We start from the raw sequence: 26,008 nt of genomic DNA on the forward strand, positions 1-26,008 counted from the left end.
GGTGGGCGTGGTGGCGGGCACCTGTAGTCCCAGCTACTAGGGAGGCTGAGGCAGGAGAATGGCATGAACTCAGGAGGCAGAGTTTGCAGTGAGTGGAGATCGCCATTGCACTCCAGCCTGGGTGACAGAGCAAGACTCCATCTCAAAAAAAAAAAATGCATGTTTAAAGCAGAAAACTAGATTCACATGGCATTTTGTCAGTTCACTAAATTAAGTAAAATTTTAAAAGGAGTCTTCCTTGTAAAATTACAAACATAACATTAACTTTTCTCAACAATCAGGCAAATAGGCAGTTTAAACACATGCATGCAATTTCACTCCCTAATAGAGCCATTGAAATGACAGCAAAGGGATTGTTTTTTTAATGATGGGGAAAACAAAAGAGTAAACAAAACAAAAACATGTTTGGAAGCTGTAAAAGCGGAAGGGGAGTGGAGGCTGACTCCACAGACACACAAGCGTGATCTGGGCCAGAGCTGGAAAATGTGAGAACCAACTGGTTTATCCCAAGTAATCCTCAAATGACTGGGAGCCAGTGGCTCCAGAAGCCCCCTTGAAGTAGTAATATAGGCACCTATAAGGAAGAGTGTGATGTGTTTACAAAGTGGTTTGATCTCCAGGCTCCCTCCCACCTCCACATGCTGAGTGATTGAACTTACCACCCCTGAGGTGACAAATGGGCTCTCTTGGTTGAGAAATACGTGGCTGAAAGTAAGAGTGCCAAAATGAAATCAGGGTAATTTCATAAAAAGGTATGATCCTACCCAGCTCCCAGAACACTGAGCCTTTCATCTCTCCTCCTGATAGGAGATAAGAGGATGCTTTCTAGTAAATGTGACAAGCCAGAAAGAGCAATCTTGCTAACAGAATGGCCCCTGCAGGATCACTCTATAGGGGAGCTCAGCATTACCAAGCCCCACTGATGTTCTGCTAAGTCCCTCCCAGAATAAACAGGAGAGAGAAGCAACAGGGGAAGGGGAAGGGGAAGCCACTTGGGGTGAACAGAAACTGTGCAGAAAGAAGACATTTTAAAAATATGGTTAATATCCTTAGAGAGGTATGAGGAGATACTGCTTTCATGGAACTAGAACAGAATGCCATGAAAGAAAGAGATAGGAAGGGAAAGGAGGGAGAGAAGAGAGACAGAGAGAAACTGACTCAGACAACAAAGAACTCTTTATATGTATTAAAATCATGATAGCAGATAAAGGGCTAGAAGATAAATTTGAGGAAATCTCTCAAAAAGTAGAACAAAAATGAAAAGAGATGGCAGATAGAAGAGAAAAATATAAGGATGTTAGAGGTCCAATCTGGAAAGTCCAACATTCAAATACTAGGAAATGCCGAAAGACAAAGCCAACCAAACAGAAGACAGAAAATTAAGAAAAATAACTCTGAAACATTTCCCAGAAGAAAACGAGTGTGTTTCCAGACTGAACAGCTCCCAAGAGGCAACAGGCCCTACGGTGAAAACAGAGGCTTGCTACGGCATCATGAAAGTATAGAACAACAGGCAAGGAGAATATCTGACAAGTACTGAAAGAGAATAGACCACGCTTGAGATGCAGCAGGGACCCCTCTTGGAGGCCTGCCACCCCCGACAAGCATGGAAATAAAGGAACATCTTGAGTTTCTTTAAGGGAAATTCCAGGCACCTACCCAGCCTTGAGAAGTAAATAAGCAATCTAGGAAACAAGAAGGTGACGAGAGCCTCACACAATAGCCAAGGAAGTCAGAGCCAGAGAATGTTCGGTTCCCTACAGAAACTGAAGATTACACCTTAACAATATTCTTGAGTTGCTTTTCAGAAACCTGGACCATACCAAATGGAAAATGTCATCTACTGGCACATAGACCTCAGAGAAGAGAGAATTGAGGACTGAACTGTGACCACTGTTCTCTATTCTAAATTTCTTCCTACTAAGGGTCCTGGAGGAAGTCACACCCACAGGCCAGAGCTCAAGATTCCTTTCTGCTGACCCCAAGTTTTTAGACAAAGCTTAACCAATAACAAGTCAGAAAATCTTTGAATCTACCTATGACCTATGAGCTTCCCTGCTTCAAGATGTCCCACCTTTTTAGGCCAAACCAATGTGTAGCTTCCATGTATTCATTTATTACTTTGCATGTAACCTCTGCCTCCCGCCTTTAAAAACCCTTACACGTAAGCCATTAAATTTGTGTCTTAAGCCCGAGCTGCCTGATTCTTGTTGGCACCTCACAATAAATGCCTCACTTTCTCTCACTGCCATCACCATGTTAGTGTTTAGCTTTGCTGTGCTGGGTGGGCAGACCCAGGTCCAGCTTGGTCACTGATGTAGTTTGGATGTGTGTCCCTTCCCAAATATTATGTTGAATTGTAACTCCCATTGTTGGAGGTGGGGCTTGGTGGGTGGTGATTGGATCATGGGGGTGGATTTCTCATGAATGGTTTAGTGCCATTCTCTTGGTATTGTCCTTGCAATAGTGACTGAGCTCTTGCAAGATCTGGTAGTTTAAAAGTGTGTGGCAGGCTGGGCACTGTGGCTCACGCCTGTAATCCCAGACCTTTGGGAGGCCGAGGTGGGCAGATCACCTGAGGTCAGGAGTTTGAGACCAGCCAGACCAATATGGAGAAATCCCATCTCTACTAAAAATACAAAAAAATTAGCCAGGCGTGATGGCCCATGCCTGTAATCGCAGCTACTCAGGAGGCTGAGGCAGGAGGATCACTCAAACTTGGGAGGCAGAGGTTGCGGTGATAGCACCACTATACTCCAGCCTGGGCAATGAGTGCAAAACTCCATCTAAAAAAACAAAAAAAGTGTGTGGCACCTTCCCCCTCCCTTTCTTGCTCCTGCTCTGGGCATGTAACATGCCTGCTCGCCTTTCACCTTCTGCTATGATTGTAAGCTTCCTGAGGCCTCCCAAGAAACTAAGCAAATGCCAGCATCATGCTTCCTGTATAGCCTGCAGAACCATGAGCCAGTCTCAGGTATCTATAGCAATGCAAGAATGGCCTAATACAGTAACCACTCACAGGGCCAGGGGTCACAGTGTAGTTGGATCTCTCGACAATAACAAAGAAACAAAAAAAAACTATGAGGTAGTGCCTTCAAATCACTGAAGGAAAGTACTTCCAACCTAAATTCTGCACCTGCCACTCATCCAGTGAGTACATATAGAATGGAGACTTTTCAGACTCAGGAGGCTTCAAAGAGTTTGCCCCCTTTCACCTGTTCTTAGGAAACTATTAGAGGATGTATTCCAACAAAACAAGGGTGGAAACCAAGAAACAGAATGACAAGAAAGAGAAACTCAATGCAGGAGAGAGCCGTGGAGCAGCCCGGGGATCATTCCAAAGGGTGACATCGGGTTGACAGATGTACCAGGCACATAGCTCACCAGAACCTATGGAGATGTTGGGAGGCTTCAGCACAGGTTTCTTCAAGAAGATAGAAGGGACAGACCAATGGATGTGTCTGCATATCTCGAGAGGAGACCTGGATAACCAGTGGAGGGTTCAGGTTAGACTACTTATAGGCGCTGTCTTTGTCTGCTCAGGCTGCTATCACAAAATACCACAGATGAGGCTGTGTATCATAATAGAAATGCATTGCTCACAGTTTTGGAGCCTGGAAGTCCAAGGTCAAAATGGCAGTAGTTTCTGTGTCTCCTAAGGGCCCACTTCTTGTTCACAGATGGCATCTGCTCACTGTGTCCTCATATATTAGAAGGGGTAAGGGTCTCTCTTAGGAGGACACTACTCCCATTTATGAGGGCTCCACCCCACCCTCCTGACCTAATCACCTCCCAAAGGCCCCACCTCCTAACACCACCATCACCTAGGGGTTAGGACTTCAACACATGGATTATACCGGACAGAAACATTCAGGCCATGGCAAGTACATAGAATAAAATACACACACAAAGCAAACAGCCAGATAAGATAATTCCTTTTTTTTTTTTTTTTTTTTTTGAGACAGAGTCTTGCTCTGTTACCCAGGCTGGAGTGCAGTGGTGCCATCTCGGCTCACTGCAAGCTCTGCCTCCCAGGTTCAGCCTCCCACCTCAGCCTCCTGAGTAGCTGGGACTACAGATGCGTGCCACCATGCCTGGCTATTTTTTGTTTCTTTGTATTTTTAGTAGAGACAGAGTTTCACCATTTTAGAGACAGGGTTTCACCATATTAGCCAGGATGGTCTCCATCTCCTGACCTCGTGATCCACACACCTTGGCCTCCAAAAGTGCTAGGATTACAGGCATGAGCTACGGCACCCAGCTTTTTTTTTTTTTTTGAGACAAAGTCTTCCTCTTGTTGCCCAGGCTGGAGGGCAATAGCGTGATCTTGGCACACTGCAACCTCCACCTCCTGGGTTCAAGCAATTCTCCTGCCTCAGCCTCCTGAGTAGCTGGGATTACAGGCACCTGCCACCACGCCCAGCTAATTTTTGTATTTTTAGTAGAGACGGGGTTTCACCATGTTGTCCAGGCTGGTCTTGAACTCCTGACCTCAGGCGATCCACCCACCTCGGCCTCCCAAAGTGCTGGGATTACAGGTGTGAGCCACCACACCTGACTCATCAGATAAGATCATTCTTTTTTCTTTATTTTTTTTTTTAAGATGGAGTTTCGCCCTTTGTTGCCCAGGCTGGAGTGCAGTGGTATGATCTCGGCTCACTGCAACCTCTGCCTCCTGGGTTCAGCGATTCTGCTGCCTCAGCCTCCCGGGTAGCTGGAATTACAGGTGCCCGCCACGATGCCCAGCTAATTTTTGTATTTTTAGTAGAGACAGGGTTTCACCACATTGGCCAGGCTGGTCTTGAACTTCTGACCTTAGGTAATCCACCCACCTCGGCCTCCGGAAGTGCTGGGATTACAGGCATGAGCCACCATGCCCAGCCCAGATAATTCTTAAACAAAAATGCAGGAGAGAAGGGTAATTCAGTTTACCAAATGGCTCAAAGATTCTAGATAGCTGGCAAAGTGGAGGTGACTAAAACAGAGGCTCTTTTCAATGAAAATTAGCATAGGCCACCCTACTGAAAGGATGGGGTTTTAAGGTACCTCCATGGTGTTTGTAAATTCGGCCTAAGTCAGTCCAGCCCAATAGAGCATAGTTCTCCTGACTGGTGAGCTCTGTGTCACCCCTCTTCTTCCTTTCTCTAGAAATGTCTGTGTCTGTGTGTGTGTTTGTGGTGTGTGTAGGTTATATGTGTGGTGTATACGTGTGTTCTCTCAGTGACTTCCCCTCTCCAGTGCACAGTGACCAGCATTTCATGAGTCTCCCTGAGGTCTGCACGCCCTCCTGCAGGAATGCCAGTGGCTAGGCATCTCCTGAGAGAGGGGAGGGCCCCCACCTGCCCCAGGCCTGATGGCTTGTGGAGCACCCTGGGCTTTGATAAAGATGCCCCAGTTGTGGGCTGAAATCAGTGAAATGACTTCAATAAATTCAGTGGACAAGACACCTGTGCAGAGCCATGCTTCTCAGATGTTAGCGCCCACGGGGCTCACCAGGGAGTCTGGATGAGATGTGGGCCTGGGCTGGGTCACGATGCTGCATGTCTTTCAACCCCTGCCCCATGGTGCCCACACCACGCTGCCACTGCTTGTCTATGTCCACACGCAGGGTGGCAAGTGTATAAAGATGAAAAGCAATGTGTACACACAGAAAAAATAAAAAGGTGGTGACTTTAGGGGACATGTAGATGGACTAAAACATCCATCATGGCTTTCCCTCAGGATGATGGAATCTTTTTCCTGATGTTCGTCCACAGTGAGCACGTATTGCTTCTGGAACACAAGGGGCACAAGGCACTTGTAGAAATAGTCACAAATTACACAGTTCTCGGAAAGAAGGCTGGAATACTTTGCCTTACATCAAGAAAAATTGTTTGGGATGTTATAATATTAAAGTATGTGTTGGCCAAGCATGGTGGCTCATGACTGTAATCACAGCACTCTGGGAGGCCGAAGCGGGTGGATCACTTGAGGTCAGGAGTTCGAGACCAGCCTGGCCAACATGAAGAAACACCATTTCAACTAAAAATACAAAATTAGCCGGGCTTGGTGGCAGGCGCCTCTAATCCCAGCTACTCGGGAGGCTGAGGCAACAGAATCGCTTGAACCCAGGAGGCAGAGATTGCAGTGAGCCAAGATGGTGCCGCTGCACTCCAGCATGGGAGACAAGAGACTCTGTCTCAGAAAAAAAAAAAAAAAAAAAGAATGTGTCTTCAGGGAGTAATAATGGTTCAAAGGACACATCACTCTCCCAGCCCTAGGTGACGAAGGCCCATGTCCTACAGGGCCAGCCCAGCCGAGGTGGACCCTGCCTCTCCCTCTAGTCACCCCAGAGCAAAATCTTCCAGCCCACAAACACCAACACAGTTCTTGGCAGTTACAAGCACGTTTACCAGGAGGGCCGTTTCTCTACCTTTTAAAAGTGTGTGGTTGTGGTTCACACACACACACACACACACACACACACACGAACAGTTTATGGATACTCTACATGCAAGAGATGTCCACCCAGTTCCCAAGAATGTGTGATTGAAAATACCATAATTAGGCCGGGCACAGTGGCTCACGCCTGTAATCCCAGCACTTTGGGAGGCCGAGGCGGGTGGATCACCTGAGGTAAGGAGTTCGAGACCAGCCTGACCAATATGATGAAACCCCGTCTCTACTAAAAATACAAAAATTCGCTGGGCGTGGTGGCGGGCGCCTGTAATCCCAGCTACTCGGGAGGCTGAGACAAGAGAATCGCTTGAACCCGGGAGGCGGAGGTTGCAGTGAGCTGAGACCGCGCCATTGCACTCCAGCCTGGGCAACAAGAGTGAAACTCCATCTCAAAAAAAAAAGAAAAGAAAAAGCCATAATTAAATAAATATTTCACCTCTGAGTTTTGGAAGAAAACTGCATTTCTACATGACTTATTTGGGGCACGAATAACAATGAGGTTAGTGTAAATGCATCCTTAGTCAACCCACAGGGCCCCCAGGAGGCTGGGTCTCAGTGGTCAGGGAAGCTAACTGACAGCGCAGAGGGTGAGGGAGATTGAAGGGACTAATTAATTAACAGCTTATGTCTCGGTGGCACAGGTTCACTGAGTATCACCCACTGGGCTTCCTTACTCTACTATTGCTGGTCCTAGTGGTGTCAGCTTTGCTCCAAATTCTCAGCTGAGGAACCCAGCAAGCTGACCAGATCTGCAGGTGAGGACTTGGCTAGAGATGGGTATCGGTATTTTCACAATCCCAGCTGATTGGATAAGAATGAGGCTGGAAAGAAACAGGAAAGACCCACCAGCAAGAGGCCACAGGGGAAGCTGGGACAGTAATCTGAACCACTGATGGCTTTCACCACCATTAATAAAGATTGTTTACTTCGATGGATTATTAACTTTTAGGTAACACTGAGGTTTGATCTTGAAGATGTGAAAACACACCCTTGAAAATTTCATTGCTTTCTAGGATATTGTAATGCTGTTACAAATAAGTGTAAAGAAAACAAAGAGAAGAAGAAAATTCCAAGATGACATATAATTAAAAACTAGCACCTGTGACAAATAAGACATATTTAAGCACGGTATTTGTCAAGAGACTCCTTTTCTTCCTACTGGCACCTGGAATGGAATGAGAAAGAAGGCAATAGACTTGTTTATTAAAGTACACAGCTTGCAAACTTTATTAAGATAGTTGTGAAAGCATATCATTAAAATAAACAGATCGCCAGAAAATGTTATCAATAAATATATTATTTTACCTGAAGAGACTTGTACAAATAAATGTCTTGCATAGATTTCCAACAGCTCAGTATGAACATATGAGGATCCTTCCTTAAGCACAGGTGGATAAAGGTATGCAAAGAATAACAAAAATAACTATAATACAAACAGGCTGCATGATCAAAATATGGAGTGTATTATTTCCTGAGCAATAGTTGCTTTTGACCACAGCTTAGTGCTTCTGCTCTGAAATACAATGAAATCACACCAACAGAGGAAGGAACCCAACATGCTCCTCTTTGCCCCAGCGTCGGTGCTGGAGAAGCAGCACCTGTCCTGGCCCTCTGAGGTCCCTCCCACTTCAAACGGAGAAATTCTGGAAGATATCGGCCGCCTCCACCCAGTCCTGGAAGCAGGCCAACCCCCGTTCCCGGATCTGCTTCCGCCCTTTGTTGGTGATGACCTCCCCATTTTGTTTCACAATCACAAGCTTGGGGATGGCTGTGACGTTGTACCTCTTCCTCAGCTCACTGCAGGAGAGAAGAGTGGTACCGAAGTTAGCACTCCCACATGCACATCTGAAGGGACACGCCCCCTCCCTCCAGCCTGAGGTACAGCCAACTTGGAGGAAGCCACCTGGTGCCCCACCCAGCCTGCTCCTGTTCTCCCTCCTGCTGGGGTGGGGGCTCCTTTCTTCTTGGTGCTACTATTTCTTTTTCTTTTTCTTTTTCTTTTTTGAGATGGAGTTTTGTTCTTGTCGCCCAGGCTAGAGTGCAATGGCACGATCTCGGCTCACTGCAACCTCCACCTCCCACGTTCAAGTGATTCTCCTGCCTCAGCCTACCAAGTAGCTGGGATTACAGGTATGTGCCACCACATCCAGCTAATTTTTTGTATTTTTAGTAGAGACGGGGTTTCACCATGTTGGCCAGACTGGTCTCGACCTCCGGGCCTCAAGTGATCTGCCCGCCTTGGCCTCCCAAAATGCTGGGATTACAGGCGTTAGCCACCACGCCCAGCCTTGGTGCTACCATTTCTAACCCAGTTCCACACCAGAGAGCTGCCTGCAGCAGTGAACTCTCCGTATCTGTGCTACCCAATCCAGTAGCCACCAGCCACATATGGCTGGGAGAGCTCAGAATGTGGCTAGTGTGCCTAAGGAACTGAAGTTTTCATTTTAATTAACTTTTAATTTAAATTTAAGTTGTCACAAGTGGCTAGTGGCTACCAGATTGGATAGTGCAGGTCTAAACCCACAAATAAACCCAGTAATTTTTTATGTCCTCTACATCTCAAGGGGTTGAAAAATATCAGGTATATATAATGGTAAAAGTTAAAATTCCAGCCAGGTGTGGTTGCTGACACCTGTAATCCCAGCACTTCAAGAGACTGAGGTGGGAAGACGGCTTAAGCCCAAGAGTTCAAGACCAGCCTGGGCAACATAGTGAGACCTTGTCTCTACAAAAGTTAAAAAATTAGCTAGGCGTGGTGGCATGCACCTATAGTCCCAGCTACTCGACAGGCTGAGGTGGGAGGATCGCTTGAGCCCAGGAGGTCGAGGCTGCAGTGAGCCGTGTTATTGCCTCTACATTCCAGCCTGGGCGGCAGACCCCATTTCTAAGGAAAAAAAAAAAAAGTTAAAATTCCATGAGTTCTAAATACATCTAGAGCTTCACTTGACTTTCCACCCTACAAATTCAGTGATGCACCAATTGCCATTATCATGATGAGAGGTTTCTTAGCCTCATTTTACATCATTTACATTTACAGTATCTATAACCTGATGAGTGGTCTTTTTACAAAATTATTTGTATTCATTTAGGGAAACGAGCATCTGCCTTCTTGGTTTTGCAATTCTCGTAATCTTCACTGGGATTACTCCCTCAAGACAGGGCAGCCGGGTGAAATCCCTTTCCTGTTTACCATGGCCAGGTCACCAGGGCCTCACAGTGACAGTAATCGGATTTCCTTGATCTGTCACCCTCAGGATTGTGAACCCGAGTGGAAGGAAAAACCCATTTGAGACCCTCCTATTAGCAAATCTCCCCTTTGACACGTCCCTCAAGTTCTTCCTGCCACTTTCTGGCATCCAGGTCAAAGACACACCATCACTCAAGCAGGAAAAAATACAGGGTCCCCTACGCTCAACAGAGAGAGAATATGGTTTATTTCCAAACATCTATGAAGCAGTGACAAAATCAATCACGTTCTCAAGTCACAAAGGAAGTATTAATGAATTTCAAGTGGTCAATAACATATAGATCACTTAATCAGACCAATGGTAATGGAATTGGAAACCAATAAGAAACCATTTTTGGGGCCGGGCGCGGGTGGCACATGCCTGTAATCCCAGCACTTTGGGAGGCTGAGGTGGGCAGATCATGAGGTCAGGAGTTTGAGACCAGCCTGGCCAGCATGGTGAAACCCTGTCTCTGCTAAAAATACAAAAAATTAGCCGGGCATGGTGGCACGCATTTGTGGTCCCAGCTACTTGGGAGGCTGAGGCCAGAGAATTGCTTGAATCCAGCAGGCGGAAGTTGCAGTGAGCCGAGATCGCGCCACTGCACTCCAGCCTGGGTGACAGAGTGAGACTCTGTCTCAAAAAATAAAAATAAAAAAATATATATTTTTTTGTTCGTTTGTTTTTGTTTTTTGTTTTTTTGTTTTTTGAGATGGAGTCTTGCTCTGTCGCCCAGGCTGGAGTGCAGTGACGCAATCTCGGCTCACTGCAAGCTCCGCCTCCTGGGTTCATGCCATTCTCCTGCCTCAGCCTCCCGAGTAGCTGGGACTACAGGCGCCCGCCACCATGCCCGGCTAATTTTTTTGTATTTTTTTAGTAGAGACGGGGTTTCATCGTGTTAGCCAGGATGGTCTCGATCTCCTGACCTCGTGATCCACCTACCTCGGCCTCCCAAAGTGCTGGGATTACAGGCATGAGCCACCATGCTCAGCCAAAAAGAAATCATTTTTAAGAATGAGTTTTAAAACTAACTGTATGTTATATGGGAAATAGTAACGCAGATGACAAAGTATTTAAAACAGAACAATATGGAATATACTACAAATCCCAAGCTGTAAACACAATTAAACACACTTAGGAAGCTGTAGCCTTAAAAACGCTTATCCAAAACTTTAGTATATAGATGACTTATGGATCTAATTCAATAAGCTAGAAAAATAAGGATGGCACAAACACAAAGAAAGTAGAAAGAAGGCAGAATAAGATTGAGAACAAAAATTACTGACATAGGAAATGAACCAACAAAAACCAACATGGGGTGACCAATAAAACCCAACTTGGTTCTCAGGAAACACTAAAATGTGAAACAAATCTCTACCGAGCCTGGGCACAGTGGCTCACGCCTGTAATCCCAGCACTTTGGGAGGTCAAGGTGAGAGGATCACTTGAGCCCAAGAGTTCAAGACATCCCTGGGTGACATGACAAGACCCTGTCTCCACAAAATAAAAAAAAATTAACCAGGTGTGGTTGCACGCACCTGTAGTCCCAGCTACTTGGGAGGCTGAGGCAGAAGGATTGCTTGAACCCAGGAGTTTGAGGTTGCAGGGAGCTGTGATCACACCACTGCACTCCAGCCTGGATGACGGTGCAAGACCCTAGCTCTAAAAAAAAAGTCTACTGAGATTGAGCAAGGAAAAAGAGAGAAGGCAGAAGAATATCAAAAATCAGGCCAGCCTGGTCATTACACAGGCCCAGTGTGGACTGAACCTCCTTGAGGGGACACTGGTGGGTGACATGACAAGACCCTATCTCCACAAAATAAAAAAAAATAACCAGGTGTGGCTGTGCACACCTGTAGGCTCAGCTACTTGGGAGGCTGAGGCATGAGGATCGCTTGAACCCAGGAGTTCAAGGTTGCAGGGAGCTGTGACCACACCACTGCACTCCAGCCTGGATGATGGTGCAAGACCCTAGCTCCAAAAAAAAAAAAAAAAAAAATCTACTGAGATTGAGCAAGGAAAAAGAGAGAAGGCACAAGAATATCAAAAATGAGGCCAACCTGGTCATTACACAGGCCCAGTGTGGACTGAACCTCCTTGAGGGGACACTGTTGGGAGGGCTGTGGCCTTTCTGGGGCTGCATGACCCCTGCCAGGACAGGCCTATTCCCCAAAGAACCAATGGACACAGCCCCCACCCCGGCAGTCCGGACCTGCTCCCTGTGGTGTCCAATGACTCACCTGGGGAGGGAAAGGAAAAGTGGGAAAAAATAAACATGTAAACTATTCTCTAAAACCTATCATGCATAGTGAAAAAAAGACACAGCAGAGACCACTCAGCCAAAACTGTATTTGCAGAACTGAGAAAGTCATGTCTCAAACACAGAGCAGATGTGAATTCATGTCAAACTGCAGGTTTAGGGGACACCAACTCCTTCACGAACAGCCATGAGTGCTCACAACAGGGGAGGCGCGTGTGGAACTCGGCCAGATGGAGCCTGGACAGGTCAACGAACCACAGCAGTCAGCATGAAAGATGTGGCAGAGATGTCCCTCTCTAGCATCTTAAGAATCCTGCACAACACCTTTTTTTTTTTTTTTTAAGATGGAGTCTCGCTCTTTCACCCAGACTGGAGTGCGGTGGTACAATCTCGGCTCACTGCAACCTCCACCTCCCAGGTTCACGCCATTCTCCTGCCTCAGCCTCCAGAGTAGCGGGGACCACAGGCGCCCGCCACCATGCCTGGCTAATTTTTTGTATTTTTAGTAGAGACAGGGTTTCACCGTGTTAGCCAGGATGGTTTCGATCTCCTGACCATGTGATCCACCCGCCTCGGCCTCCCAAAGTGCTGGGATTACAGGCATGAGCCACCACGCCCAGCTGCACAACACCTAAAATTTAAAATGCCTAAGCAATTAGCTTTTCCCAAAGGCATAAAACAAAAATGTGTGGCCAGGTGCGGTCGTTCACGCCTGTAATCCTAGCAATTTGGGAGGCCAAGATGGGTGGATCACCTGAGGTCAGGAGTTCGAGACCTGTTCACATGGTGAAACCCTGTGTCTGCTAAAAATACGAAAATTAGCCGGGTGTGGTGGTGGGTGCCTGTAATCCCAGCTACTTGGGAGGCTGAGGCAGGAGAATCACTTGAACCCAGGAGGCAGAGGTTGCAGTGAGCCGAGCCTGCGCCATTGCACTCTAGCCTGGGCAACAAGAGCGAAACTCCATCTCAGAAAATAAAAAAGAAAGAAAGAAAAAGGTGAAGAAACGAGAAACAACCAAGTAACTCTTTGCATAAAGACTGCAGCAAAATGGCCAGCAGCCTGATTTAAGCTCTTTATCCAGCAGTTTTGGCAAATGGGTTATTTTAGCATCTGTACTTTGGGCAGTGGGACAGGGCAGGGCCCGCACACGTCACTTCCAGAAAGGAAAGTAGACGGTCCGGCTGGGGCCAGACCAGGTGGGACTCTGTTATCTCAGGAACCTGAACCTCTTCCCCAAGGCCATGAGGACTCCTTGCAGGGCTGCTGGTGGGTCGTGAAGGGGTTGGAATGCCAGCAGCAGCAGCAGCAGTATCTCACCTACAGATTCCTGAGTACCCCCAGGTCCGACAGCATCTGCACTCCTGACAGATTCCCAACTGACATGGGTCCATGCACCAGCCTTTGACCAGCACTGTCAGGAACAATGTGAGGTCCCAGGAGCAGCAACACCAACATCACCCGGAAACTCATCAGAAATGCAATCTCCCCACCTCTGACGCTGGGGCAGTGCCCAAGATCTGGTGGTTTATGCTTGCTCAAGTTGGCCAATCCCACAGCAGTCTTCCAGGGCTTTCTGCATCCCCTGCACCAACTGGGAGGAGGTAGGAGACAGCAAGCGGAGAGGAGGCTGGGCATGGTGCCCCTGACAGCACGGGGAGTACAGGCCTGTGGTTTGCTGCTCAGCATCTGTGACCCTCCTTGGAAAACCATGTCTCCTTCATTTTCTGGCATGAACTAGCTGTGTGTCATGGGCAGGCTAGTTAACCTCCTGCACCTCGGATTCCTCATCTACACCTCGGGAATAACAGAATCCACCTCCTGGAGTTGTTGTGAGGATTAAATAAACAGCTTAATGAAGAATGAGGCTTGGCACATAATAAGTACTTGATAAATGCTAGCTGTTCTTACTGTGTGGGAAAGACCCACCTCCAATTCCACCTGAGCCAACTGCTCAGTCAGCATATCTATCTATCTGGTGGCCCCTGGCTACACTTAATAGTACAGAAATGGGGAACTAGCCAAATCAGAATCAGTGAGGCGTGGTGCGGCACCTGGCTGTGTGCTGGGAAAGAGGAAAGTACAGAAATGCGCAGTCTGAGACACAGCAGCCATTCTGCCACCGTGAGGAGACACAGGATTTGCCAGGCAGCAACTGCCTGCAGCCTGAGCAAGGGGCAGACATGGCAGAAGGCGAGCCACAAAGCTGCATCCTCCGTGGCCTCCAGCTTGCCCTTGACACCATCTTCTGGCTGATGGGTGTCTCATTAAAGCCAGCCCATAACCTTTACTGTTCAAGCTCTTTGAGTTGTTCTCATTGCTGCTGTTTTAATCACTTGCAACATTAAATCAAGCTCTAACACAGTCAGGGGGATGCAGAGCAGGCTGGGCTTTGAGGAATCAGGAGGGTGGAGGTGGTCATTTCACTGATATTCCAAGAGACACTCAGTACCAGCCCTCAAATCCCCATGCTGGCAGCCTCTGCCTGGGGACAAATGTAACCTTGGAGCTGCACATGAGAGGCAAAGAACCTCACTTTTTCCCTAATGTCATCTCAATCCCCTCTGGGCCCTGAGCTGTGTCCACAGAGAAAAGAACTTGCTTTTGGAGGAGAGAATGTTGTCATGGTAATAACTTAGGACTTTAAGCATTTGGGGAAAATCCAAGAGCCCAGTTCCTCCTTGTCCTCAGCACTGTTGCAACCAGCGTTGGTCCCTGCCTTCAACTAACACAGCCACATCCTTGTTGCTGGCATAAACCACACTTCTGGGTTGCCATGGCAACTCCTGACTCTAGTCTGTCATCTCAGCCAGGAGCAGGCTGTGGCCAAGCAAATCTGTCTGCAGAACTGTCTTTTGCTCACTTGCTTCAACTACTCACCAAACACACTCCCTGGGGATGCCAGGCACTGAACCATGTCTGGCTCTGTCCTGTGGGCAATGGAAACTCAGGAAACCCCCGGAGAGTTGGAGCAAGGCATGGCTAAACCGGATTGGTCTTTGAACCAAGAGCCAATCAGATGGGAACACCAAGGTCCTGTAGACGTAGGATAAGCAGAATTTAGGGCGTAGCTCCAACAATTCCCACAGAATATCCCACTCCCTAGCTTACACATGACAACAACAGGGTTAAGGAAGTTCAGTGTGGAAAGGGGTAGGGACAAACAGCTAAGTTTACAAAAAGAAAAATCCCTCCCAGGCCAGCCAGGCTGAGAAGATAGGAGCACACAGCTGACCCACGTCACGCAGCTCACTGCCTCCAGCTGGAGCTCACAGGCTTGACCAGAGCATCAGAAACAGACGAGCAGTCTCCATGGCCCCAAGCGATGACCTCCCCAGTCCAATCTGTGTGCCGCTGGGGACCAAGGCTCACCACCCCCTCAGTGAGGAAGTAGGGCACGGCAGAAAGAGGGTCCTCAGAGCCAGGAGAACTGAACTCTATGCCTCAATGGCACATCTGTAAAATGGGGCAATAGACTAGAGAGCTGGGACATAACCAGCGGACACATGAGCTCACATGTGATCAGCTCAACCCTGACAACAACCACGTGATGTATCATATGCTCAGCAATAAAATACCTTGCCTGCCATCACCTGGCAAGTAAATCCCAGAGCTGGGCCAGAGCTTTGTGCCTAATTACTATAATGATACTGCCATCGTCTCTCGCTTTCAAGCCTGTGTTCTTTCAAAAGCTTACAAATAACTTGAGTACTAAACAAGTCCAATCCTGTTTTTAAAAGCACCACTTGAACTGATTCTGTAAGAAATCCTTTTGCAAAGTGAACCACCCATCTTGGAGATTCATTATCAATAGAACTTTCAGAGTCCCGGTGTGAGTGAGGCTCCCAGAAGCAGGTTACCCCCCTGGAAGGCTGGGCGGTGCCCTGCCTGGGCCTCCTCTTTCACTGGGAATCACCAAAAATCATGTTTGGGGGAATAATTAGATTTCTTCCCATTAAGTACTCATCTGCAAAACTTTCCAAAGTTAGCTTCCAGTTTTCATTTTCCAGAAGGAATGTCATCTCATGATAATCAGTTTAGGGGGTAATGCCACAACTTAATGATAATCTCCAGAAATGTGAGGCTGTAAAACAAAACCCAGAAATTCACATTGGTACCTAGAAGGGGGTGGCCAGGACAACATACTTGACGAGGCCTGCTTTAAACCTAAGTCTGGACTCTTACACCATAGGAGACCACAGGAGACCCACCCCAAAAGCAGAACAATCAATCCCTGTAATCCCCTCTCTGCCAATCCCTACCCCCTCCTTTGCAACAGTTAGAGTAATAAAGTTTATAGTAATGAGTTTTATGCTTCTCTAGTGGTGAAATTCCATCAGTGTCGGTAAAAATGAAACCGCAAAGGTGGCCAGCACCTGGGTTCCTGCCAGCCTTGAAGCCCCCGTCCCTCCCTCCCAGCAAACCAACCACGGCCTGCACTGTGGGTGCCTGTCACAGAGCTGATGTCCTCGCGGGTCATCCCTCATCCCCGCATCCAGACACCGGGTCATGTCCCTGTGCTTCCTGCCCACTAACTGGGAGGATGACGCAGCGGCGCCGGGAGTCCAGGGCTGATTGGGCCGGCGGTTCCCGGAGCCGAGCCCGCGAACCCACAGCATCAACACCACTGGGAGCTCCTTCGCAATGCAGATTCCCGGAGCTCCAGACCCCAGGCAGAAACGCGCCCGCGTCCATGCTCCATGAGCCCCCTTGGGGTGCCGATGCCCTGGGTTTTCGAATCTGGTCTGCACCCTCCCTGGTCTCCAAGAGAGGTTGAAACTGAGACTGAGTGTGATTTACCGGAGCCCGGACGTGAACCGAGAGACGGGGAGGTGGTGGGGGAGGGGGGGCGTCATAAAGAGCTCCCCAGTGCAGAGGGGGAGGCCTGGGGGAACATGGGGAAGACGTGCCGGGCGGCCCCCGCCCCCCCCCCAGGACCCCCACTCACTGCCGGTAGGGGTCGTGGAAGGGCAGCGCCAGCCAGGCGCCATGCAGCTCGCGCATGAAGTCCAGCATCTCCTGGGAGCTGCCGTCGGCTGACACGAAGACCACTTCGAAGAGCGCGGGCCGCCGTGCCTCGGCCACCAGCGCCGTATAGAAGTCGCAGAGCAGCGGCGTGAAGTCGCGGCTCGGCGCGCACCGGGCGGCCGCGAAGTACAGTGCCACCACCTTGTTCTGCAGCGCCGCCTCGGCCTCCACCGTCGCGCCCTTACAGGTCACCAGGTGCCGCCCGCCCAGAATGTCAACCATGGCGCAGACGCGCAGCCACCTGAGACCCGAGGACACCTGCAGGAGGATGATCACCTGCGGGGAGGCGGCGGCGAGCGCCGCGGTGCCCCGCCTCTGTCCGCACCACCGGGCGCTGGACCTCTCAAGACCTGCCCCAGATGCGCCCACACCTTGGCCAGGCCTCGCCTGTGGCTGAAGCAATTGTGTTCGCGCCGACAATGAGACACTCAGACACCAGAGACCCCAGATACCTGGGCGACAGCGCGGCACCCGCCTCTGGGAAGGGAGCCAGCCAGGCAACCTCAAGCCCTCAGGTCTCTGCACCCTCCCCCAACTGCGCCCCGCCCACACTCCTGCGCCCTCCCACCACTGCGCCCCGCCCACATTCCCCGCATGCTCCCCAACTGCGCCCCGCCCACATCCCGCACTCTCCACCCACTGCGCCCCGCCCACATCCCCGCCCCCGCCCCCACTGCGCCTCGCCCGTATCCCCACACTGTCCCCACACTGTCCCCCCACTGCGCTGGGCCCACATCCCTACACTCTCGACCCACTGCGCCCCGCCCACATCTCCGCACCCTCCCCCACCGCACCCCGCCCACATCCCCGCACTCTCCTCCAACTGCGCCTCGCCCACATTCCACAGTTTCCCCTCACTGCGCCCCGCCCACATCCCCGCACTCTTCTCCAACTGCGCCTCGCCCACATTCCACAGTTTCCCCTGACTGCGCCCCGCGCACACTCCCGCTCCCTCCCCCACTGCGCCCTGCCTACACTCCCGCGCCCTCCCCCACTGCGCCCCGCCCACACTCCCGCGCCCTCCCCCTCACTGCGGCCCGCCGACATCCCGCGCCCCCGCCCCCATCCCGACTGCGCCCCGCCCACCTCCCGCACCCTCCCCTCACTGCGCCCTGCCCGCATTCCTGCACTCTCCCCCCACTACGCCCCCTACCACATCCCGCGCCCCCACCCCCATCCCCACTGCGCCCCGCCCACACTCCCGCGCCCTCGCGCCCCTGGGCTCTCCCGTCGTGGGCACTCTCCCCAGCGCCTCTACACTTTCTCCCGACGCAGCGCCCTGCCCTCCGTCCCGCCCCACCTATTGCCTCCTGCGCTTCCCCCACACCGTGCTCTTCCTCCTCCTTCACTTCCTCCCACTCCTCGCGCTCCCCTTCAGCGCCCCACGCAGCCCCTCCCCCAAAACCCTGCGTCGCTCTCCTTCCCTCCTGGCCTCTCTTCCAGTCTCGCGCTCCCTGCCGGGCCCCGCCGCAGGTGTCCCGCAGCCGTCTCCCCAGGGCATTTGAATCTTGCCTTGGAGCTCTTGCCGCGCGGCCCAGCGCCTTGGAAGAGGCATCAGGGAGGATGGGACGACGAGGAAGGGGAAGGGTAATTGGGCTTGGAGCGGGCTTGAGCGGGGTGGTAGGGAACCTGAGCTCCGTTGGTTCAGGGTGTTTGCCCCTGACATCCTGTGTCCTGGCTGGGAGGGTTCGTGAAGTTCAGGAAGAAATTGGGAGCAGTCCTTACAGAATGTTTTATTTGAAGAACCAAGAGTATTAATTTTTTGGCGAGCACTGTTGTAGGCCCTGGGAATTCAGCAGTGAGAAAAATAATTTCAACTCCCTGCCAGACCCGGGCTAGAAGGAGGCAAGCGAGCGAGGCACTCGCATAGGGGCAAAATTTAAGGGCGCGACAAAAAACTCAGTAATCAAGGTAAATAATGTTTTAATACAATATCTTAAAAAGTCAAAATGAATGCAAAAGAAGTTTATAATGAACAAAATATCAAAAACTTAAAGACAGTGAATGAAACCAAAATATGCCACCCTAAAATATGCCGCTTTGGTATATTGATTATTTTGAGCGAGAGGCACTTGAAAAATAGCAAATGCAGAGAGACGTTCTCCCCTTACCTGTCTAAAGACGGAGCCTCCAAAAGAAACTGATTGTCGTAAATTCCCTCCCGGGAGGATGGACTCTTATCACAGCAGAAGTCCACACCACACCTAGACAAACTTTGTCACAAACTCATAAAGACTTATGCATCTTTCCTAAAAATCAGTTACTCTCCCCTAAGTGGCCTACACCAGCTTCCAGTTCCCCAATTTTAGAAGCTCTCAAAGCTCACTGGTTTGGGGGGTTTTCACCTAGTTTCCTGCAATGCCCCCATGCAGGTGATATTAAAGATTAATAAATGTGTATTCCCGTTCCCCCCGTTCATCTGCCCGTTGGCAGTTAATTTCATAGAGCCAGCTATGGAACCGGGGAGGACAGAGAGAAGGTCTTTGCTCTCCTAAGACAAGATGGATCCCCCACTGACTTTGGACTCCCGTCACGTTCACCGACCCCTGAGTCCTGCTCCTGTGCCTGCCTGGAGCTTATGTTCTAACGGGCACAAACAATAAATAAGGAAGATATTTTGCAGGTGCTATGCCAAAAGAAGAGCCATGAGGAGGGGCGCAGGTTTTTGTTTTGTTTTATTTTGGTTTGGTTTGGTTGGTTGGTTGAGATGGAGTCTCGCTCTTGTTGCCCAGGCTGGAGTGCAATGGCGTGATCTCGGCTCACTGCAACCTCCGCCTCCCGGGTTCAAGCAATTCTCCCGCCTCAGCCTCCTGAGTAGCTGGGATTACTGGCGCGTGCCACCACGCCCAGCTAATTTTTGTATTTTTAGTAGAGACGGGGTTTCACCATGTTAGCCAGGCTGGTCTCAAACTCCTGACTTCAGGTACCCACCTCTGCCTCCCAAAGTGCTGGAATTACAGGCTTGAGCCACCGAGGGGCGCAGTTTTAATCTAGCGGTGAGAGGAGTCAGGGAAGGTGAAATTTGCGCTTCCTGAGGACCCGCCTGCCGGCCCGGGCTCCCCCAGTCTCGCCGTTAAATGAACGGAAATTGGCGGACGCCGTTGCCTGCAGGCACAGCCCGTCGGCTCGGTTGCGTAAATGTACTTAGCAGCCAAAGCTCAGTGGAAACCCTGCGGGAGGATTGATTGGCGCTCTTAGGTGAAGCAGGCTGTCAAGAGCCCCGATTCACTGTCCTCTGGGGAAAATGGATAGACAAATCGGAGGAAAAAATTGAGAGGAACTGTGAGCAGTATAAATCTTGCATGAGGAGGCCCCTGACTTACGTTAAAACTCAGAGGTAAGAGGAATGAAATGCAGCTAAGCTCTCAAAATCATCCAGACTATTTTGTTTTGTCATCTTATCCTTGAACACACAATGAGCCAAAGTAGACAGCATTCCTAATTAGTTGACGGTGCCACCCTCCCGAGAAAATTAACGGTCATTCGCATTAATACTGCCTGCCCTGGGGAACTCACCCAACCTCCATCCAGGAATGGATCGCACTTCCTGCTGCCGATGTCGGGGGCAGGGCGGCTTCCTAGGCATGCAGACCCTCAGAGGCACAGGGCCCTGCACTCACTTGGGGCTCAGTGTTCTGCGGTTGCAGTCTTTGTTGTTTTGTTTTTTGTTTAGAAACTGAATCTCACTCTCTTACCCAGGCTGGAGTGCAGTAGTGGGATCATAGCTCACTGCAGCTTCCAACTCCTGGGCTCCAGGGATCCTCCCGCCTCAGCCTCCTGAGTAGCTAGGACTATAGCCACATGCCACTATGCAAGGCTAATTTTTTTATTATTATTATTATTTTTTAGAGATGGGGTCTCCCTATGTTGCCCAGCCTGGTGATTTTTTTTTTTTTTTTGGATGGAGTCTCGCTCTGTGGCCCAGGCTGGAGTGCAATGGCGTGATCTCAGCTCACTGCAACCTCCACCTCCCAGGTTCAAGTGATTCTTCTGCCTCAGCCTCCCGTGTAGCTGGGATTACAGGTGCACGCCACCACGCCCGGCTAATTTTTTTATTTTTAGTAGAGACGGGGTTTCACCATATTGACCAAGCTGGTCCCTAACTCCTGACCTCGTGATCGGCCCGCCTCAGCCTCCCAAAGTGCTGGGATTACAGGCGTGAGCCACCGCACCCAGCCAAAATTCTTAATTTATCTTTGAATTTGTGTGGTATATGAGAGGTCTTGGACAGTGGCACATATGTGAGTGTTTGGACCCCAGCTCATGTGTGCTCCCACCTGCCACTGCCTCCCTACCTCCCCAAGACAGGTTCTTATTATTATTATTATTATTATTTTGAGACTGAGTCCCACTCTGTCACCCAGGCTAGAGTGCAGTGCTGTGATCTCAGCTCACTGCAACCTCCGCTTCCTGGCTTCAAGCAATTCTCCCTGCCTCAGCGTCCCGAGTAGGTGGGATTACAGACACCTGCCACCACGCCCAACTAATTTTTGTATTTTTAGTAGACACGGTTTCACCATGTTGGCCAGGCTGGTCTTGAACTCCTGACCTCAGGTAATCCGCCTGCCTTGGCCTCTCAAAGTGCTGGGATTACAAGAGTGAGCCACTGTGCCCAGCCCAAGATAGGTTCTTGACTGCTCAATCCTCTCCTCCTTTTGGTGTCCTGGGCCACACCTGGACTCCCCATCTCCACCTCCACCCAGGAACCGCTAGTGTCCTCTGTGGTCACTGGGGGCCCAGGTGGTGGGGGGAAGACTGACGTCCGATGCCTTTGCCCCACAAGGTCTCAGGGTAGGTACGGCATAGGAATAGCTGGTGGCCTGCAGGGCCCCCAGACAAGGGTGAAAGTTGACATTCACCCTGTGCCCAAGAAAGTGTGACATTCAATGGCAAATAAAAGACCATGCTAGAAAGAGAAAAGCTTTTGCATATTAGTGCCTTTGCTGGCACTTTCCTTTCCTGCTTGTTGAACAAGGGGCACTGCATTTCCATTGCTGGGGAGAGCAGCCCACTCAGTGTTAATGGAAAAACCAAACTCTGTAAACTATTTGAAAGAGGTTTATTCTGAGCTAGTATGAGTGACAACAGCCCAGGGAAAGACATAAACTGAAAAAGCCTTGAGTCAGTGGTCTCAGGGCAGTTAGATCGCAACTCTGTTTTACACATTTCAGGGAAGCAGAAGTTATGAAAAAGTCATAAATCAATACATGAAGATTAGACATTGATTTGGCCCAAAAAGGCAGAATATGTTAAAGTGGGGGCTTCCTGGTCATAGGTCACTCCAGAGTCTTCAATTTGCAATTGGTTAAAAGAGTAAAACTTTGTCTAAAAATTTTGAATCAGCAGAAAGGAATGTTTTCAGTTAAGATAAGGAAGTCTGTTAACCAAACCACTGGGTCAGAGTGACCCATGGGGTGTGTGACTTAATCCTTGCCTGACATGGACTTAGGTCCTATTTATCATTTGCTACCTTATTGTCACAAAGAGTCTGTTTTGTTAGTCTTATGATCTGTATTTTAACATTTATGCTGGTCAGTTCTGCCTAAACTCCAAAAGGGAGGGCATGTAACAAGGCATGAGTCCAACCTCCCTTCCCATTGTGGCCAGGAATTTCGTTTTTAACTTTTTTCTGGGATCCTCTTGGCCAACAGGGGGTCTGTTCAGTGAGTAGAGGGTTAGGATTTTATATTTAGTTTACATCAGGGACCTGGGTGAAGCGAGTAAGCCCTTCAGGGAGGTGTGATCATGGGGGAACAGAGTCAGCCACCCCCATCCCAGATTCTCTTTGGACTGCCTGCTCTGAGCGGCTGTGTGTAGACAGCAAGGAAGAGGGGTCTTCGTCAGATGCGTGCACCAGAGACTCCAGAACAGCTCAGCCTGGCTCACTCAGTAAAGGGCATTCTCAGGGGTCATTGCTGACTCTTCTGGGGCAACCAGTCTTCAAATGGACTTTCCCAAACCCCTTCCTATTGCAGAAAGCTTGCGTCATTTGCCTCCAAATGCTGTCCCCCTGACCTCTCCCTGGGGAGGGAGTGGGCTGCAGGTGCCACAGGATGCAGCATGAAGCCCTGCATTCTCCCACCGCTGCTGGAGCCAAGTTCTCCTTCATGTTTCTCTCTGCACAACACACACAGGAACACTCACAAATGCAGTCCTGGAAACAGGATTAGGTGGCCCCTACTTTCCTAGCTGGGATATGCAAAGCCACTTTCATACCAAACTTCCTTCCAGGGCATCTAAAGGTGACATGAGTGTGGGCATCTGTAAGCAGCTTTACTTGCCTTGGACAACCACAGGGAAACTGGGCAGTGAGTCCCACTCCAGATGCTGGCCGGAGAGACCCCAGTGAAGGCTCCCTCAGGCCTGCCCTCCCTCCCTGAGCCCCTCTCCTCTCCCCACTGCCCCTGATTTAAGGGTAGTCCTTTCTGCATTTCCTCCCGAGAGCACGATAATAACTCACTGCTTGACCAACTTCAGACAGACTCCTCCGGCACTTTTTTCAACTAGGCCTCATCCTTGGACCCCGTGCTCAGCCTGCCTGAGCCAGTCTTAGCAAAGAATCCTGTTAAGTCCTCTTCTGCCCTTAGTATCCAATCATCCTGGCCTGCCTGCAGCAAGTGTCCTGTTAAGTTAGTTTAGCAAGATACCCCCCTACCGTCAAGGTCCCCTCTGTTTTCCATCTGCCAACCCCCCACCTCCACCCTGTTCCTGGGCTGTAAATCCCCACTTGTCCTTGTGTTGGGAATTGTGCTCGGCGCTTTCCTTTTGCAGTAGTGCTCAACAGAGTCTGTCTTTTTGCCTTGGATAGTGTTCAGTTCTATTTCTCATTAACAGTTATGAAGGGCTGTGACACCTTGCTTGGCTTCTAGTCTTGACATAGACTAAAAGGCAGAAGGTTTCCAGAGCTCATGCTGGATGGCTGGGCAGATGAGGTCTTCAGAGACTCTCCAGGGAGGTACGGCTCTGCCTTTCTACTCAGTATGCAAGCTCCCCGGACTTCTGAAGAGGGGTGTTTCTCCTTAGAGAAAGTCTCCCTGAATGTGGGTATTTCATAAGTTCTTGGACCAGTTCTGCTCTTCTCAGTCCTGCTTTTTGTCAACATACATTGAATCACTTCTCCCTAGCAAAAGAGCAGCATGTGAAGAAAATGTGATCCTTGGTGGTTTGACATGAAATTGACTTTTTCTTCTAGCAACATTTATGAATATTCAAATACAATTATGGAAAAGATTTTTTGCACTGATCAGTGTAACAAACAAATTAGACATCCCAGTGTGCAAATATAACTTTCTGAATTTCCTAGTTTTAAATATTCCAATGGCCAGGATACCCTATCCAGAGGAAGCAGGACCGTCTCAGCTGACCAGGGCCCTTGCCTGCTAATAGCATCATGCATACCTTGTTTCTTCATGAGGCTGCTTGCCCGAGTTCCAATCCACAAGGAATTCATCTTATATCATAGCTGATGGATCCCGTGTCTCGTTTCTAAGTTGGAGCATCACTTTGCAGCTCCCAACCAGGGCCAGTCACATAATTTGAAAGGCCCAGTGCAAAATAAAAATGCAGAGCCCCTTGTTCAAAAAGCAGGAAAAGAATGGGCCAGCAAATAAACGAAACTAAAATAAACGAAAGCTTTTCCCTTTCTTCCATGGTCTCTCTTTTGACCTATCATGGTGTTTTTATTTGCTACTGAATATCATGCTTTCTTGGGACAGGGTGAGTGTCAACTGTCACACTTGCCCAGGGGCCCTGCCGAGTGACTTGGTGGGTACACAGTCCACCAGCTGCTTGCATGGCCATGCCCACCCTGAGATGCCATGGGTAGTGTAGTAAAAGCATCTGATGTCAACCCCACACCCCTCCACACATACACACTCAGGCTCCCGCAGACCATGGAGGGCACCAGCGGTTGCTGGGTGAGGGTGGGGATGGGGAGGCCATGTGGGGCCCAGGACACCAAAAGGAGGGAGACGAGCAGTCAAGAATGTGCCTGGGAGAGGTGGCGGACCAGCAGCAGATGGGAGCACACATGAGACAGGCTCCAAGTGCTCACGTATGCTCCACTGTCCAATGAGGCCTCACTTACACCACACAAATTCAAAGATAAAATAAAGTTTTTTTTGTTTTGTTTTGTTTTGTTTTTTTTTGGAGACAAGAGTCTCACTCTGTCACCCAGGCTAGAGTGCAGTGGCGCAATCTTGGCTCACTGCAACTTCCACCTTCCAGGTTCAAGTGATTCTCCTGCCTCAGCCTCCCAAACAGCTGGGACTACAGGTGCCCACCACCACACCTGGCTAATTTTTTGTATTTTTAGTAGAGATGGGGTTTCTCCATGCTGGCCAGGCTGGTCTCAAACTCCTGACCTCAAGTGATCCGCCCCCCTTGGCCTCCTAAAGTGCTGGGATTAGAGGCATGAGCCACCGTGCCCAGCCTGATAAAATAATTAAGAATGTCAAGACAGCAGTCACAGAGCACTAAACCCCAAGTGCAGGGCCCTGTGCCTCTGAGGGGCTGCATGGCCACGAAGCCACCCTGCTCCAGCATTGGCAGCAGGAAATACAATCCATTCCTGGATGGAGGTTGGGTTAGTTCCTCAGGGCTGCTGTAACAAAGACAACCTGGGTGGCTCCAAACAACAGAAATGGGCTATCTCATAGTTCCAGAGGCCAGAAGTCTGACATCAGCGTGGTGCAGGGCCGTGCTCCCTCTGAAACCTTAGGAAGTCCTTGCTTGCCTCTTCCTGGCTTCTGGTGGCTGCAGCAATCTTTGGATTCCTTGGCTTGTGGCTGTGTCACTCCAATCCTAGGTCTTCACCGGTGTCCTTTTTATAAGAACACAGTCACATTGGGTCAGGGGCCCACCCTGCTCCAATGTGACCTAACTTTAACTATTACATCTGCAAGGATCCTGTTTCCAAATAAGGTCACATTTTGAGGTCCTGAGAGTTAGGACTTCAGAATGGCTCATCTTTGTGGGGGATGCACAACCCATAATAGAGGTGTGGAGGAAGGAGAGTTTCTTCAAGGGGCAGAACTGGGAAAGACTTTGTAAGGAGGC

General features: G+C 49.7%; 1 protein-coding gene across 3 annotated transcripts; it reads right to left on the bottom strand.

The window, feature by feature from the left end:
* Positions 1-7,637: 7,637 nt before the first annotated feature.
* Positions 7,638-22,328, bottom strand: NXNL2 (nucleoredoxin like 2). Of its 3 annotated transcripts, XM_055091815.2 has the most exons (4): positions 17,323-17,928; positions 16,872-17,209; positions 14,804-14,959; positions 7,638-8,235 (listed from the first exon to the last, which is right to left on the bottom strand). In XM_055091815.2, the coding sequence occupies exons 2-4, from the start codon at positions 17,171-17,173 to the stop codon at positions 8,067-8,069; spliced, it is 627 nt and encodes a 208-aa protein (XP_054947790.1). In that variant the 5' UTR covers positions 17,174-17,209; positions 17,323-17,928; the 3' UTR covers positions 7,638-8,066. The 3 variants fall into 3 exon arrangements, with proteins under 3 accessions (XP_054947790.1, XP_063450431.1, XP_003806371.2); XM_063594361.1 differs by lacking the exons at positions 14,804-14,959; positions 17,323-17,928 and adding an exon at positions 18,252-22,328; XM_003806323.5 differs by lacking the exon at positions 14,804-14,959 and having other exon boundaries at positions 16,872-17,911.
* Positions 22,329-26,008: the final 3,680 nt, after the last annotated feature.

Source organism: Pan paniscus, chromosome 11 (genome assembly GCF_029289425.2).
Source record: "Pan paniscus chromosome 11, NHGRI_mPanPan1-v2.0_pri, whole genome shotgun sequence".
Lineage (NCBI taxonomy): Eukaryota > Metazoa > Chordata > Mammalia > Primates > Hominidae > Pan > Pan paniscus.